This window comes from Centroberyx gerrardi, chromosome 18 (genome assembly GCF_048128805.1).
Source record: "Centroberyx gerrardi isolate f3 chromosome 18, fCenGer3.hap1.cur.20231027, whole genome shotgun sequence".
In the NCBI taxonomy this organism is placed as follows: Eukaryota; Metazoa; Chordata; class Actinopteri; order Beryciformes; family Berycidae; genus Centroberyx; species Centroberyx gerrardi.
In genome coordinates this window covers 6,475,457-6,493,741 of record NC_136014.1, presented here as the reverse complement: position 1 = coordinate 6,493,741, position 18,285 = coordinate 6,475,457, and the positions used below count along the sequence as shown (strand labels likewise).

Here is an 18,285-nt window from a genome sequence, read left to right as displayed (position 1 = left end):
CTGTATTACTAATTTGCATTAGGATACACCTGAAGCCAAAATAACCAAAATAAACTTTGTTTTCAATTACACTCTAGGGGACAAACCTGAATTTGGATTTCGGATAGATGTTGATGGATGGATAGATGAATAAAAATGATTAAAAAAAAAAAAAGGTTAAATAGAATAGATGGGTGAATGTTGAATGATAAGGTTGGGCTGGGTTGGGTTGTATGACCTGACCTGTTGAACTTGCACGTTGCCTCCATTTAGGATGGAGATGCCCAGTTTGAGGGTGCAGGTCACCATGGGGCCCAGACGGCCTGAACAGAGAGGAAGGGTGCCAGTTAACAGCTGCAAGTCAAGACACTGTGTTAACAAGTGGAAGGGAGAAGCACATTTTGAAAAAAAAAATTACAAGTATTCAGTATTTCCCGCAGAATTGTCTTCTTGTCAGGGTGGAAACGCCTCTGAAACAGCATTAAGACCATCCTGGGACACTAAAACTCTCCACTGAAAGCCAGACTAATTTAATTATTGGCAGCCGTGGCAAGAGAGATCAGATTATCATCACCTTTACTGGCGCTGATCATCTGCAGCACCATCTCAGCGGCCCCACGGGCGTGCAGCCTCGCCTGCTGATACAGGATCTTCTGCTTTTCCATCTCCTTTTCCTGAGGGGCCGCACGCACACACACACACACACACACAGAAAGAAAGTGGAAGGTCAGAGCAGCCACCTGCATCATCAACACAATGACATAATCTCTCTATCCACAGCTCAGGGTGATGCGCTAACACTATCTATCTAACTGGCAATGATAATAGTTTTCTTTTCTCATTATTCACTGGCTTGACATCCATCAGGACGGAGACAAATACGCTGCAGATACTTTCCATCGGGAGCGGTGAGATGAGACAGCGACAGGGCCTCACACTGCATTTCCCCATAGACCTTCAAGCTGTGATAACCCTCGCCCATTATTAAAGGCACGGCACCGAAGCCCCCAGCGGAGAGGTGCCACCCCTCCCAGCCAGCAGAGAGGTGCCACCCCTCCCAGCCAGCAGATACAAGCTCTTTGACTCTGCAGTGAGTATCTGGATCAGTCTCTCCGAATCAAGGTTATTATAGTAAACTAAAACTAAGACGAAAACTAGGTGTTAAAAAACACTGTCATAAACTGAAATGAAAATAAAAATGAGATTTTGTGAACTGCACTGAAACTATTGTGTCTACTTGTTAAAGTAACTAAAATAAAAATATTGGGGATATGACTTTAGTTTTCATGTTTTTGTGCAGGGTAAAAAAAGATAATTAACTTTGGCCATAGAATTTTTGGCTTTTTTTACTGAACACTAATTGAAAAATTAGTGTAAATACCTTTTTAAAAGAATGATTTATTGTTTGTATAACACAATACCTGTTGCAAATATACACAAAATACCTGGTCTGAACTTCTATCATTATATCTTTTTAAAAAACTATCCTTACCAAAATACTAAAACTAGTACTGAAACTAAATTAAAACTGAACTTAAAGTAAACATTTAAAAAAAAAAAGAAAAAACTAAACTAAAACTGGCAAACAATTGAAAACTAAGGTGAAAACTGAACTAAAAACTGAAAACTACTAAAATATAAACTAATGAAAAGTCCAAAACTATAACTATAACTGCTCTGAATTCATTGTGGGTAAGATAACAGACAAACATCTCTTCCTGAATACCCATCAGGATTTAAAGAAACAATGAACAATATAAGTTGCAAATTGGACTTTCTTTTTACAAGCAGAGCCATTATTCACAAGATCAACACCTGAACGAGAGCATACCTCAAATGTCTTTTCTTTCCCTTCCTCTTCTTCTTCCTCCTCATCCTCCGCACAACTCTGACGACACAAGCGAAGGTTAAAGGTCAAAGCTCATGTTGCAGTTCATTTAAGTTGATAGAAAAGTAGACCGGTAACATGTATTTCAGAATATACTGTTGATCAAAGAGAAATCCAAAGTCCAGCACCTTTGCCATCATGTCTGCATACGCAATATATAAAGGATCTTCCTCCAAGTAACTGAAAAGAAGCAAAGTCAAGAAACAACTGTATGTAGAAAAATCATTTATTTTCTCTTAAAAGGTGATGTGTAGGACTTTAAACAAGAATATATCATTGTAAAATGTATTGTGATACCTGGGTATAATTACTGTAAACAAATGAGACCATGATCAAGACGATTGGTAGCCTCTATCTCACACCAGTGCTAATGTTTCTCAAGATTTAGACCATATAGATTTCCCATAAACCCCATTAAACCCCATAAATATGCTGGGAGCTTACAAGGCATATTCACCAAAACATACTCTCTCATATTCAGTTATGTAACTATCTCACCTTCTCTCTGTCAGAGCGTTGTGGCTGAAGTGGAGGATGAGTTGGTGGAGAGGGTCTGGCTGGATCTCAGCCTCCTCCTCCTGCTCCTCCTCCACAATCTTCATCGGGGTTTTCTGCGGGAGTCCACAGGCGTTTATCAGTTAGCTCTGCCACAGCGTGCCGTCCGATCACTACTCACCCCTCTCACAAGAAATCATCCCACCACAGCTCCAATTCAGGAGCGGCCTCTCAACATTTTCACAAACTCTCAGGAAAATACTCACGGACGATTACGCCCATTCACACACTTGTCAAAAACACTGAAATGAGTCATTAACATTCAACTAGCAGTAGCATGCAGGTGAGGTTTGTCATGTCCTGGTGATCTGTGGAAGGGACAGGACAAGGAGGTTATAGTGTGGAATGAATAGTGTAGGAACCAGTTCTCAGACTCATGCATGTTACAGCAGTCAAACAGATGCAAGCAGTAAGCCATTTGGTAATATGACATGGAGAATGATATCCTGACGGTACACAAGCTCGTCAAAGAGGGACTATCAAAACTATACCAGTCTCCAAGAGCCCAAACTGGTAGAATTGGTTACTCCTCAATTTTGGTGTAGTTACTCTGACAACTAAAATATCATCTTCCCCATATGAGCAATAGTGAATCATGATCTGATATGTTGTGCTACTGTATCTAAGGCTGTAATAATATTCAATAGCAAGTTTTAGGGTTTTAAAGAATAAGTTCATCGATTTTGGACCTATATATAATTTCTGTCTCTTACATACCTGTAGTACTTGGACCCACACACAATATTGGCTCTCGTGTCAGCTGTCAGCTGAAACAGCAAGCTCCTGTTCCTATCCTCTCGCTGCTAACAAGCAGTCCAAATGGGGTTTGTCAAATCATCTCCAAAAAAACAGTCTGTGAAAATTATATGGTGACCAACCAACATAATTTATTTTAATTTATAGTCTTCTACCAAACTCTACCCGACTGTTTACAATGTGTTCTGAACCTCCACAAAACTAGATCACTCCGCCAGTAATGTACTTTCACCCCACAGCAGTCTGTGCTGCGGCAGAGAAAAATAGTTCTGTGATTTCCTGATTAGTGAAAGCGTGCGTGATGGAGGAATTGCGTCATGAAATCGGAGTTAATTTTAATTTATGTATTTTTCAACTTTTATGTTTACTCTCAACTCCCCTGTGGAGCCTACAAATGGCTTTTTTGGAGATATTTTGACAAACTCTGTTTGGACTGCTTGTTAGCAGCAACAGGCCTAGCAACAGGAGCTCACTGTTTCAACCGACAGCTGATTCAAGAGCCAATATTCTCTGTGGGTCCAAGTACTACAGGTATGTAAGAGACAAATTATATATAGGTCCAAAAACAATTAACTTATCCTTTAATGAATTTGCTGTACCTCTGTATACAAAGATCTAATATGAAATGTGATCTTCACATGACTACGCGAGCATGCCACTGACGTCACGGCCACAGAACGTAACGTCACCTTCACACTCACACTACAGACTTACAGAGTACAGCGGAGACGAAACGACAACTGATGGGTTGGCTCCAGATCTGACAGCGAGACAGCTAGTGACAGCCTCCTAGTGAAAGGCCCTCCTTACCACTGCCGGCAGAAAGGCATAGCCTGCTTTTCTAGAGCTGTGAGCGCCGGAGCGGGCCCTGTGTCTCCTGAGTTGGTCATGCAGCCTCTGACCCCTGACGGATCTCAGTTTGAAGGGTTTCGCACGGCTAGAGCGGGAGCCCCTGGGCGCTTTGGGCGAGGTCCCCACCCGGGCGCGCTCCCAAGGCTCGACGGGCGCGGAGCTAAAGAAGCATTCGGCAGACAGGACCGGCAGAGGGGTGCCAACGCAGGGCACGGGGGGCAAGGGCAAGGCGAGCCCAGTACTTACTGCCAGATCCTGAACTAGCTTCTCCTCAAAGGAGTACTCCTCTGCCTCTATCCATAGTCTCTGATAGCCCGGGATGAAGAGGTTGATAGAGCGATGCCTGGGGAGGGGGAGGTGAGGGGAGGTAGGGAGGAATGGAAGGGAGTGGGAAGGGAGGTACAGTGGCAATTAGGGCGGGTTCTGGTGAGTTTTAGGAGGAGACAGGAAGGAGAGGCGTGGGGGGGAAGGAGGGGGGTTACAGGAAGTGCATTTCAGGCAGGGTGGTGATTGGTCGATGTGGGACCCACTGGCTCTTCTGACTGGTCACGTTTGGTCACTGAATTAACCGACAGTTATTTCATTCTGGCTGTGAAATTGATTAGAGGAACATGCACAACTTAGGGGGGATAAGTCATTTTCCAACACATCGGTGGATCCAGTCGGGGGCGACACCTTCCTCCATGTTTAACGTGCCATTAACATGTTTACACACGTGTCGGTGAAAGCCACACAAGTATTTTCTCTAATTAAGACACACAGATATGTTGAAAAATGACACAACTTTTTGGAAAATGTCAGATGACAAAGGATCACTAGCACATCTCTAAATCATCATAATAGCAGGAAGCAACATGACATAAAAAGCAGAAATTTGTTTACATTACTGCAACCAAACATAATATTGTAAACCAGCTGGCTGGCTAATGAAAGTCAAGTTTGTATGCAGTAGATTTTTCTTTCTTTCTTTCTCTCTTCCTTCCTTGCAGTGTGTTTCCACTTTCTACATAAAGTTCATTGAATTGTTTCGTTCAGTACTCGCTCGTTCTAGCTGACCAATCAGAATCAACAGTGCAAAAACAACTGGTTGCTAGGCAGAGGTCGGTCCACAGCCTGGTGGATGAAGGGGGGTTGAACAGATGAAGCATTCGCCCTGCAGTGTCACATTACCGTCAGCAAGGAGAACAGGCGGTCAAAGCTGGAGGCTTTGAACGCCCTTTCCAGCCAAACCTCCCGATAGCCGTTCAGGAAGTAATTATTATTTTTGTATCTGGGGGAGGATGGGGTAGTGTTATGCAAAAAAAAAAAAAAAAAAAAAAAAAAACAACACAGAGGAGAGAATGTCGTTAGGGAGGTGATGAGGGGTTTACATGGGCACACAATCAAGAAATATGCCCCCCCCTCCCAAAACTATTTGGTGATGGTTTGTTATGTTCGGTTAGAGCAATGTCGTAATTGGGTTGTGTAAATAGTGCATGTCAATATGTAATTATTGACATTTTCATATCAGTTCCAGAAGTATGATGGGTGTAAAGGTGTGTGAGACTCACCGGGGTAGATTGTAGAGCGGTGCCATGCGGAAGCAAGCCACCACGGCACGCTTACGCTGTTTGGACAGCAGCTTCTGCCATACACACTTCTTATTCCTCAGAGGCTGCTCCACCTTGGAAACAAAGGAAATTATCATTCAATTATCATGAGAAAATATTAAGAAACTGTTGTGACGTTACATTTTAACAGTAACAAACTATTCCCACATTCATTTTGAGGCATTCATATAATTACTGTAAACAAATGAGACCATCATCGAGAAGACTGTCAGCCGCTACCGGCCTCTACACTGCATTTTACAGTGTGTGCCACCTGGTTGGGTTTCCAGGGAAATCTGCTGGATTGCTTTATGGCATTAAACAGGAAGAGGGCGCTGTTCTTTCAGTGTAAACAGAGCCAAAGCCTTCACAGTTTCTGGCAACGGCAGATGGTGGAAAGAGTGAACGAGGCTGATGGAAAAATCACTTCCGACATGTTTATCCTCTTCAGTAGAGACAAAGAGAAAACCACTGGAGTGAAGGGAAGGGGGGGGGGGGTCTCTACAGTAATTATACCAAAGTATCACAATTAATTTTGACAGTGACATTACATTACATAATGAAACTACTACGTCTAATTAAGTTTACCCACTGTTTCATACTTAACAGCAATAACACAGTGCTTAAGATTATTGATATTTTTGTGGCTGGAAGGTATAAGTGTCTATATATTGTGTGTGTGTGTGTGTGTGTGTTTACCTGCTCCAGGTGGAAGACTGCAGCAGAGATGCTCTGGACTCGGTCCACAGTGTGGTCTGGGTTCGCTGGTTCACTCTTGGCCACCACCTCCTTGTACAGGTTCATCTGCCACTGGACTGCTGGGTCATCAGACTACAGCACAATAACAATCATATAACAATATAAAATTATACTTGACAATACTACTACATCTACTATCATCACTACTAATGCTATGACTGCTGTTGCTGCTATTACTAATATACTGAACAACAAAGCCAGTGGGGTTATACTCAGCTTACCTTATCCTGGAGATGGAGGTTCAGACGCAAGTGGTCCTTCACCTCGTCATCTGTGTCTTTCTATGATGGGAAAGAGTATTTATGAATTAGAAAATCTGCAATTTTGTATTAATATACTACTGCTATATCTGATAATGTGAATAGTCAACAATGCTCATTGGCACATCCTGCATATAGGCCCTCTGCACTGGACTGTGAATTTGTAAATCTATAGACCACAGACATCTGTAATTCTGTAAATCTGTTAGTTGCCAACATTGTGAGAATTTGTTTTAGCCAGTAGAAGCCTTTTATTAGTATTATCAAGATGCTCTATCTTTAAAATTTTCAATTTTAGTGTATTTTTATTTATATCCCTTTTCTATTTCCTTTGGTACCTTTTTATTCATATCTGTCACTACATTTTACTCTGGTCTCAGGAGCCTTCACCTCTATTCTTTGCTGCTGCAATGACCCAATTTAATCAACTATCTCATCTTAACTTTTCACACCAATGTCAGCCAGTGTACAGCATATCTTGAGTAATGATAAGTCTGAACATGAAACATGATAAAATCACGACAAAATCACTTGAGGAGTTCATTATTTTTGCAGTGTACTGTAAGAGGTCCACAAAATACAGTACATGATGTGTCCCCATGTAAAATGACCATAGAGACTAACATCTAACAGTCAGTTAAAGAGAAAGGGGGCCTATCTTGCACCAGGGCCTCTCTTGGCTTATCTGGTGAGGTGGCAGCTCACCAGGCTGTAGCGTATCTTGGCCAGGGAGATGAGCTCCTGGTCCCCCGGGGTGCACATGTTGAGGCCGATGGGCAGCATCTTCTTCAGGGCGGCCACGATCAGCGAGGTCTGGATGGAGTAGTACTCTCCACGACGCCGCTTGTGTTTCCTCTCCTGGTCCCCACCTGACTGCAGAGAGACACAAGTGGAGTTTAACCTATGATCACTGTGGTTTAGGGAGCAAAACGGATCCAGTTCCATCCCAAAGCTGTTTGAAAAGGAAGTGATAACATTACTTTGCAACAAACTGAGAAGTGGCAATATTGAGAGAATCTAGCTAGTGCCATGTATATCCTGTAATGTTTTGATTGTGTTTTGATTGTGTTTTGATTGTGGTTTGTGTTGTATGTCAAGTTATTGTTATTTTGGCTTCCATTGAGGACCACAACGTACCACAGAGTGCTTTAAGTAACACTGGAATTTGATGATTGGCATCCAAATGTATTATTTTTTACTTTCTACTAACCCTAAACCCTAACTTTTTTTTTTATTCAACCTTTATTTAACTATGCAGGTCAGTTTAGGACAAATTCACATCACAATGACAGGCTGGAAAAAAATCCAAAGTGGCCTTTCGAGGGGAAGGGGATTAAAAAAAAAAATGACTATGTTGCAGTGACTAAGCTGTCAGGGCTAAATGTAAAATGCGACTCAACTTCAAGCCCTTGATTAGCTGAATCAGATGTTCGGGCCCAAGGTTCTCGGACATAAATCAGTAAAAGACGGAGTCCTCCGGGATCGAGAGCCGAAGAGCCTTTCTCCACTGTGAGCGCTCACGTCAAAACACCCCAAGAGTGCAAATAAATATACTGGCCGGCTCTGCCAAAACGCATAAACATCAAACTTTCGCAGTGACAGCTGGGCAAGTGTTTGCCGGACCAAACACTGTCAGCATCAAAATAAATGGCCTGACTCACATTTACCACCACAAATGTCCGCGTGAGAAACCATTTGTCATAAAACCCCGTGTACGGTTCAATCAAGGAGGTAAGAACTCATACGGCTGAAGTGTAGAACATCTCACATCTTCATATTCAGCTTGTTCAGCACATGTCTGGGGATCTATCAAAACCCGCGTGGGGAGGATGGCATAGGAGAAACGCTTCTGAGGACTTTTCCTTTCATTAGCGAAGTCTATGAAATGGCAAGCCTTGGAGCGCTTGGGGCTCCCATCGGGGGAAAGTGAAATGTTCAGTGTCGTGCTTTTTCCCAAAGTGCTGACATCGTGAAAGGGGGGGGAACGGGAGAAGAGAGAGATAAGTCCAAATTAAACCGAGAGAGAACGAAGATGTGTTCTCCTCCATCTCCGGGGGTTCATTACGACAGGACAGATGTCTTGCAGGATGAAGAGGTCCATTTCCAGTGGGAGAGAGATATTCTGGGAAGACCGAGGAGTTGCCTTACCTTTACTGACCGAGTCTAAAATAGAAATGTATACAGTTGATTTAAAGGGGAATAGATCAGCGGGGGTTGGTAGGATTATTGATCAACAGATTACTCAACGTTTACTTCATTTACACTTACTTATCGGCCCTTAAATGGAGGTGAATTTATGATGTATTTGATGGAAGTGATCCACATCCTTACCTTGGACATCTTGGCCTTGCCTTCTCCGGTCAGGAAGCCCAGATTGTTGATCTCGTTCTGAACCACAAAGTTTTGCTCCTCCCTCTTAAAGTTCTGAGTTCAGAGGACAGAGAAAGATAATCACAAAAGAGAGCCTCAAGAGCAATTCTGAGATCAACCCTCAGTATTGTTGAATACTAGGCTGAATTGAACAGTTTGGTGTCTTGAGACTTACATGTGACTTGCACCAGAGGATGAAGATTTCAGCCACCATCCTGAAGAGCTCAGTGGAGTCTCCATCGGGCTTCTTCAGCCACCTAGACCTGGAGTGGACAAAGACACAAACCAAAGAGATAGTCAACCGAGACATTTTCCACTGAGTTATGCAATTTTACAAATGACACCATTGTCTGTACCATTTGTGTGAAATATTAATGGCTCACGATAAAAAAAACAATAAATGAAGACATAGGTGCACAAAACGCCATTGGAAATGAACAGGAGTTGTGTGTTCAAAAACCTGAAATCCTAACCATGGTGTGGGGTTTTAATCCTAAGAGATAAAACCCCACACCATGGTGCCGGTAGTTGTGTATATCGTACCTGTTGTTATCCACATAACGGATGAGCATGGGGTAGAAGGCGTACAGGTCCCTGCAGAGCACAGCAAACTCATCCAGGATGAGCAGCTCAGCCTCCTGGTTGTCGCCTTTACTGTCCGCCTTCAGCAGCTCCTCCTCAGCCACTACCTATGTTTGGGGAACGTCAACAATCATCTCAATTTTGTGTGTTTTCTAAAGACAATCAGATGAATAAAAAAAAGGCACACAATATACAGCTTTCACCCATCCAGCCAACCCTGCGGTGATAATCCCCAACCAGCATTCTCTCCCAGAAAACACATATTGTACGAATTAAAAGAAAGGTATTTTTGTCTCTCAGTAGCCAGTGTGTACGGACATAATGTTCTTGGTTTAGCTCCATGGGCAGCTGACAGCTCCAAATATAGAAGTTTAGCAGTTAATGGTGGTGTCACCGTTAAGGTATAACAGTTAACGAGGGTGTCAGCTAAAAATATACTTTAACCACAGGTAATATGGGGCACTGGATAAAATGTGCAGCTGTAATGTAATGTATATTTTAAGCTATCACAACAAACTATAAATATAGTCATCATCTCTCCTCACCTTCACCGTCTTCTTCTTCAGTTTCTCCAGTGTGGGCAGGAAGTGGCTCCTCAGCAGATCTGCTCCAGCCTTGCAGATGATTGGCTGAGAGTAGACTGCAGACAGAGACAATTGAATTATTGTGTGTGTGTGTGTGTGTGTGCATGTGTTTGTGTGTGGGGGGTCTATTCTGGACATACTGCAATACCCAACTGAGAGACCAATGGTTAGTCCAGTTGGTCAATTTACCGTGAACTAGTGAGAACATAAACACCAAAGTAGATCCACATATTCATCCGCTGTGCAGTGATTTCTAATTGTACAGTCTCCCATTGACCAACGCGTTCACCTCCTATGGAAGCACTTTAGATAATCCCTGGCAGTTTAGACAGTTAGACAGTTTAAAACAGTACTTTAAATAGAGTAGAACCTGTCTGACTAAACCTTTAGAGCTGCTACAAGATCTCATTTTCTCACTTTTGAGAAATATAATGTGTGTCTCCGGCGCGAACTATCTCGGGACACATGATTGATTTTGGGGTCTATATTCTCATCACTTAATGGGTAAGTTCACCAACGGGCCAGTTTTCCAAAAACTTGCTGTATTCCTTTAAGTTGTATAAGGCGTTGAATAAGCTAAAGCACTGTGGTAAAATATATTCACTGCCATGGGATCGCTGTCAGCACCATATTTTTTCCCCCAGCTCTCAAAATCCATTTGAAACAGCCAAATGATTTCATGAAAAGTCAGATATAGGACACGGCATGGAATAACATTTCCTTTGTCTAATTCTCATTGTTTGTAAATGTGTTAGAAGCACAACATCCAAATGAGGTGTTAACAATGAAAGTGAGAAAGCGCTGCTGGCTACGGCTCCCCAGAGCAGCCAATTATGTTGTTTGGCCTTTCGTGAACTCCCGCTGAGGTACGTGCACTAAAAATGTAAATGTTCTACAAAAAGTGAAACGTTATTTTAAACCTGGTTTCCCACCGGGGGCCCTGATGTAATATTCCATGACTTTTCCATGACTTACCATAACTAAGTCAGAGTGTTTCCTTGACCTAAAAATGTTATTCCTTCCTGGTTTGTTAATGATGTTTTTCAGCACAGGAAACAGTGAACAGTCTAGTTTCTATATCAGTTGTGCTTGCTGTGGAGGAAAAACAGCTGAAACCCACCGACTAATGCAAAAAAACAAGTCGAAACAACAAAATCCATTCTAGTATATTCCTGTAAAGTGACCCATTTGTAAAATTCCCTGATATTCCCCGGGAAATTCATGAAATTCCCAGACTTTTCCTATGTGGAAAGTATATTCACTATGTGGAAATCACCACCTGACCAGTGGGAACCCCATTAATCACAAGTTCGTTCCTCTAACATCCTTGAGCCTGGCGCCTACCTGCGATCCTCTTCATCCAGGGGGCGTCGTCGATGCCCAGGTTGTTGTTGAGGATCTTGAGGATGTTTCCCAGGATGATGCTGAGGTGGTCGGAGGTCACCATGGTGCAGCACAGGGCGCCGGAGGGCGAGTTCTCCGGACCTTTCTCCCACCAGTAGGACAGATAGTTGCACAGCATGGGAAGGATCACCTCAATCACCTGCACAGGAGACAGCAGGAGGGTATGATGGCTGCATCACTGATGGCATCAAGGAAGAGGCTGATTGATGCAGGATTTTTGGGACCAACAGTAGTAATTGGGGTAAGAAACTTAAGACTATCTGATCTATATCTATCTGCCATTTATTTTTTATGGTATTGGTACTCATCATAATTCAACATCACAAGCCTCGCTAGGCCCAATGCTCAGCACAAACATTCTGGGATTCTGTTAAGGATTATTCTTTCTTTACAGAGGTCTAAGTAAATGTGAAAAAAGTACAAATAACCAAAAGTCACTGTGCTGAAATCTCATTTTTTCAGCCCATCGCTCTGATGCGTCGTTGGTGCAACAAACACCAATACTGTAAAAGGCCAATAACGGCTTTATAATATCAGCTCTGCAAAATGTATATACAGGAATATATAGTTATATATCTGTTCCACACTAGAGGCTGTTGATGTACAAAGTCCTGTTGCTGAAGTCTAATAAATAATTGTATACACCAGAGATTTGTATTCACAGTATAGTATTATTCTCACTGCAGTGTATTTCCAACTTCATTTTGATTTGATTTTAACCTGATATTCATCACTCATTATTACAAAAATAACAATAATTGCATCCTCTAAAATGGTGTAGAATTTTGTATGCAAAGAGTAAGACAACAAATAAGTACATTTGCATTTCAGAATTCATTTAATTTCCCTGCCAAAATCTTTTATTATGAGCAGACAAAGTGTCACATTTGTCAAGTGACAGATGTCTCATTTTGGAACCAAACACTTCAAAAAAGCAGCTGCTAGTATACGTTCAAACATCCCATCAGCCCTCCTGACCTGTGGCATCTCGGTGTAGCGAGCGCCAGATTCTGACACATCGTTGATGTCTTTCAGCAGTCTGTCGAGACGAGGCATCTCCGGACACATCTCCTCCACCGTGTCTGGCATGCTCAGGACTAGATGATGAAATGGACACAACAGGTTAGAAATCGGGATTTCTTGGCACTAGTCATAGAAACTAAAGAAGTGCATAAACAGTGATGATGATAAAGGTTAAAAGGAGGTTCAGGTGGACACTCACTGGCTCTCTCTCGGGGGGTCTTGGTGTTGAAGACAGAGAGGGGGTTGTGAGCGTTTAGGTGGGGCTCCAGGAACGCCACAGGCATGGCTCCCACCAGAGTCGCCAGACACTCGCCCAGAGCGGGCAGATGCCTGGAAATCACATGTTAATACATAACATAAAGGCATAATGTACAGTAGGAATCAATACCACAAGGATGTTGTTACATGATACATGTCAAGAGCTTTGTCTTGTACTTTGTTCTTCCCCTTGGAAAGAGAACCTAACATTTTGGGGATTGTTTTAGATCACACTTTAATGCTTGGTCTTCTTCACAGAGGGCTCACACAAAGCTCTACATGATGCCAGGATTGATCAGACCAGATAGCTAAGGTAAGGTTGTGGTCAAAAGCGAGAGGGGTGTTTTGACTGGTAATTTACCGCTTGAGTGCCCTCAAGGTTAGAAATTTTCCAGCCCACAAAAGTTTTAGGAGGTTTTATGGCTGCCGCTGGCTGTTAGAGGGGCATTATCAGCAGGTCAGGGAATGATAAAATGAGACAGAATCACTGGTTTAGAGAGAAAAACTTCATTGCACTCTGTGTTACTGTTTCTTCTCTCTCTCTCAAGGCCGTGAGATCTTCCTCCTTTAATAAATTTCATAAAATAAAATCGCTGTCCTGCCTGCTCCTTGACCAAACACCAAACCTGGCTTTCCAGCCTATAACAGATACTATTTCACATATATTGTAGCATACAAATTATAGCATACTTAATGGAGTGCATGAGCTATTTTGCATCATCTCAAAAGCCCTTCAGAGCACTGAATACATTTTATCATCACACTGAAGTGAAACTGTAATAAATCATCTCGTCGCGAGCATAACTTAATCAAAGAGCCTATTTTCCAAAAAGCCAATGTGTTCTTTTATGACTGGCAACTGTTCATTTTCATAATCTAGTTTATGTATTGCTATTGCAGAGTACCTGGATACCGTTTTGCATATATCACACAAATTACAGCATACATTCATCTTCTCCAGGGATTCTTAAACTTAATGACCCAGCTTCATTAACTAGGTCATTAAGCCATTTTGGGTGCTGTCCTATGGTTTGAGCAGGTTGACCTCCTACCTCTCCACATAGATGTTCTTCCCCGTTCCCAGAGAGTAGAAGCAGGTCAGGATGCGGTAGCAGGACAGCTGCACGTCATCCACTGGAACGCAAACCGATGGTCATCCATCAAGCACATTAATACCTTCAAAACTTAAATCACAGGAATCGACGGGAATTCAAAACTCACACAGCAGGTCCACGCCAAACTGATGCGTCGTGATGTGCTCGAAGAGCGCGGTGAGGATGGGCAGCAGCGCCACGGTGACGTAGTTGATGCTCTGAGTGACGCTCTTCATCTGGGCGCGGGACTGCATGAACTTGCCCAGCTTCAGCATCTCCTGCAGCTTCTCCAGGTCCTCAGCGGCGTTCTCGAAGAAGGCCCGCACCCCGGCCTTCACCAGCTCCGAGCCAGACTTCATCACCGTTCTGGGAAAGGGGAGGGAACACAGGGACCGCTGTCATTTGTTACAGTCTACAGTGCGGGCAGAGAAGGACGACAACTTCGCACTTCTAAATATGCGGTGATCGATGCGTGCTTACCTGGTGTCGATCGAGTGGGCGAGGATGTGCAGACAGCTCACCATCATCGCCGAGTCGCTTCCTGCGAGAGGGGCACATGGAGGTATGGAAATCAATAAAGAGAGAGATTCAAAGCAAAGAGGCACACTGGCACACAGATAGAGGCAACACCGTTCTTACCAAAGAGAGAAATCCTGTGTCTGACAAGAGCTGCCAGCTTACAGAACAGGCTGGAAAACAAAGGAGAGGGTGAGAACAGGGTTGAACAAAAGGCTGGAGAAAGAGCAAGGAAGAGCTGAGAGGAAAACAAAGGAGCGGAAGGAAAGAAAAGCTCCACTGAAATACAATATGATTCATATGAAAATGTGGAATTCTCTTTTAGCACACAAGGCTGAGGTTTGTTGATCGCGTGAGCTACTTTGCATCATATTAAGAGCCCCTCAGTTCACTAAATACTGAATACACAGTTAATCAATGTGTTATTTTATGACTGGCAGTGGTAAATAGTCATAACCTAGATTATGCATTGCTATTGCAGAGTACCTGGTCACCATCTCCTTCTCCTTGTTGGAGGCGTAGCCGCAGCTGCTCAGGTTCTTGCTGGGCGTGGACAAGAAATAGAGACAGTGGTTCTTCAAGGTCTGGTCTACCAGAGGCAGCAACACCTGAAGAAGAGAAAGAGAAAAGAGAAACCTCAAAAAAAACCTCATAAAAGTAGTACTACTAACACTTCAGTTTCTAAAGGTGTTGAAGGACGTTCAGACCTTCGCAAAGAACTTGATTTCCTGGTCGTGAGGTGATTTGTCAGTCTTTCCACTGGTGGCCATGGCCTCTGGAGTGACAGGGGTCAAAGGTGAGCAACAAGGTCAATTCTGTGGCTTTTTTAAAAGTTTTGAAACTACTTCATTGGTGAAACCACTTAGTACTCAGTAGGTGTATCTGTGTTTAAAATGTGTCACAACGCACTCACCGAGGTGTGCGATGAACTCCTGGGCAGAGTCGATGTACTTCAGCAGCCTCTTGAGGAACTTATAGGCAAACCTCTTCTCCATGGACGAGGAGTCCTGCTCCATGTCCTTCAGACCTCTGGAGGATGGAGGATCACAAATGACTATCATTCTGATGTCAGACTCATCTAGACGTCACTAAATGTAATGTTAAACACTGTCAGGGTAATGAGGAAAATGGTTTGTATTCATAGCAGTGCTAATTACAATTTCATCTCGGATTATCATAATCAGAATCACTTAAATCACCAGGTAAAATAAATGTACCGTTCAGGAATCTGTCTTAATGGCATGACCTAATGACATGCAGATGTAGAATTGGGGATATATTATAATTTATACTGTTTGCCTTTAAGTACACAATGTAACAAAACTTCTGCTTTGTGCTGTTGTGACATTATGCTGACTTCTGTCTCGTCCCACTGTGACCTTTTTGTGATGTTATGCTGATCGTCGCAGGGAATTTTCCAAATGTCAACTGTAACCTCTGCAGTATCACATCCTGCAATTAACTCATAACAAAAGGCACTCGAAACTGTGTGACTGAGATAAATAACATTCATTAGGTGGGAGAAATTACATGTACTTCTTGTGACTAGACTAAGGTGTACTTTTTAGATAATTCTCTCTCCACTGCTAACTGCAATTAAAGATTAATCTCTGGTTTTGCTAAGCATATGCCTTGGTCTAACATCTTGACTTAATACTTCAGGATCCTGACAAAGACATATTTGCAAATCAGGGTTTCACACACTGACACACGTGGTGTTAGGATAACAGGACCTCAGATACAGTGTCACAGTATATATTATTATTTCATCTTGTAGCTATTATAAAAGACAGATGCAGTGAGAGGAGACTGACCTGGTGATGGCGTAGCCACTGATCTGCAGGAACTTGAAGAGCTCTTGGGCCTTTTCTCGGTCTCTGTACTTCTCTTTAGCTGTCAGGGTGTCATAGGGAACCAGCAATGGGTGGGTCCCTCCTCCTGGTAGCCCAAATCAAATCCAGTTCATTTAAAGTGCATTTTACACAGACACTCACGACAAAACGGAAATCATGCAAGGAGGGTAAGGTGATAACAGTCTTGGAAGCATAACAGAACCCGCAAAAAACAAAATTCCAATACAGAACAGATGACAGAAAGGACCAGGTAACAATATTTAGATACAACACATAAAAAAGAAGCAAGTCAGGTCTCTGAAGAAAAGTATTCAGATCCTTGTCAACAGTTTTGATGCGTATCTGTCCTAAGGATTTTCAAAAAAACTCCTCTTCGGTGTGGAGCAATAGTGCCGCCAGCATTTAAAAAGCGGGAGCTCTACAAATGCACCCACCTTTAAAGAACTCAAATAATGCACCTATCCTTCCTGGGTGAATTAACATAAGGCAAGCATTGTCAAGAGCAATAATACGCTCCTATATTGTACATTTCCACACCTTTGCTATTCAGCTCAGTTTTCTTCTTCTTGGCCCAGATGTTGTGGTAATTTTCCGCGACCACCTCCACCATGCCCTGCAGCAACAGCAGAAATACCAGCTTTATGAAATATGAATGCCTTTGTGCTGATTTTATGGTTCAAACGCACATTTCTCACACTGCACCTTCTACTGTTTTTGCTGAGATTGGAGCATAAATTGAGAATGTAAATAATTCTATAGAGGGCAGACAGATGAAGACCGACCTGTAACTCCCTCGACAAAGTGACATTGTGCAGGTCCATTGGAGCGGGGCTGAATCCATTAGCCTGCAGGGGCAAAAAGAGGCAATTCAAGCATAGAGTCATAACTCAGTGACACAAGATCAATACATTATAGTTTAAGTAATAATCCACAACATTTTCATATAAATAAATGTCCACTTTGCGACTCTTTATCACCATAAAACGCAATACTGATTCGACCTGTAGCCAGTTCATGAAAGCTTTTACATGTGCTGCTCTAAACACCCGGTGTCTGGTAACAATAAATAGATTTTTTTTAAATAAATACAAGAAGTGGGTAGTTAGCATGAACAGTGATTGCCACCATGGCTGAACAGACAAAGAACCACATATAAAACCACCTACAGAAACTCAAACTTCATCACCTGAAAATCGTAGAAAAAAAAAATCCACAGAAATGAACGCTTAGCACCAAAGATGTCGCCAAAAATCACAAAAATTAGAATCTCTTGTATCACAAAAGAACAAACGACTGTGAATCACAACATTGTCTTATTGTGGCCATGATATTATAATAATACACAGATCATACAGCAGAAAAAACAGGATGTTACCTGAGACTCAGAGATCTTGCGCTGTTTTTCAGTCTCTCGTTGCTGGAACATGGCTTCTCCCTCTTTGGTCCTCTCAATGTTCCAGCCCATAGCCAGCATGCTCTTCAGTGACTCCTTCACTGGCCAGCGGTACGTTTCTCTCTCCTACATATTGAACACACATGAACACGTGTACACACACACACACACACACACACACTGTTACTTCACTGATAAACTGAAGTCTGACAGTCAACTGAACTCATTGCCCAACACAAAGTAACCAATGTAAACCAAAACTGCAATTTAATTCACTTTCTATGGAGAGACTGTGCCGCTCTGTTCCCTTTGGAGTTTTACTTCATCTTGCAAAATTAAACGTACAACAAGAGTACAACTTACATTTGAAATGAATGAGAGAATGGTGGTTGCTTAGATGTTTTAGCAACCACCATCCAAATTTGAACCTATATTGCTGCCAGGGGAGGCCAGGTAGCTCAGTCGCCCCCGGCTCCCCGGTAATTTGAACCCTGATTCTGCTACCGACCCTGTCAGTGATGAGCTTGCCAAGGGCAGATCGCAGGTTTTTTTCTTTTTCAAGAAAAGTTT

General features: G+C 42.6%; 1 protein-coding gene across 1 annotated transcript in view; it reads right to left on the bottom strand.

Moving 5' to 3' along the window:
• The window catches only part of ryr3 (ryanodine receptor 3), a 123,393-nt gene that overhangs the window by 14,798 nt on the left and 90,310 nt on the right, over window positions 1-18,285 (bottom strand). The window contains 29 exon segments of the mRNA XM_078289846.1: window positions 223-302; window positions 554-653; window positions 1,811-1,867; window positions 1,996-2,047; window positions 2,366-2,454; window positions 4,123-4,137; window positions 4,277-4,373; window positions 5,581-5,693; window positions 6,319-6,450; window positions 6,600-6,659; window positions 7,344-7,511; window positions 8,970-9,062; window positions 9,184-9,271; window positions 9,552-9,697; window positions 10,136-10,230; window positions 11,519-11,717; window positions 12,557-12,675; window positions 12,801-12,931; window positions 13,912-13,993; window positions 14,081-14,319; window positions 14,434-14,494; window positions 14,593-14,642; window positions 14,956-15,077; window positions 15,177-15,244; window positions 15,383-15,498; window positions 16,284-16,407; window positions 16,860-16,935; window positions 17,105-17,167; window positions 17,698-17,841. Of these exon segments, the coding sequence (XP_078145972.1) occupies window positions 223-302; window positions 554-653; window positions 1,811-1,867; window positions 1,996-2,047; window positions 2,366-2,454; window positions 4,123-4,137; window positions 4,277-4,373; window positions 5,581-5,693; window positions 6,319-6,450; window positions 6,600-6,659; window positions 7,344-7,511; window positions 8,970-9,062; window positions 9,184-9,271; window positions 9,552-9,697; window positions 10,136-10,230; window positions 11,519-11,717; window positions 12,557-12,675; window positions 12,801-12,931; window positions 13,912-13,993; window positions 14,081-14,319; window positions 14,434-14,494; window positions 14,593-14,642; window positions 14,956-15,077; window positions 15,177-15,244; window positions 15,383-15,498; window positions 16,284-16,407; window positions 16,860-16,935; window positions 17,105-17,167; window positions 17,698-17,841 (2,979 nt within the window).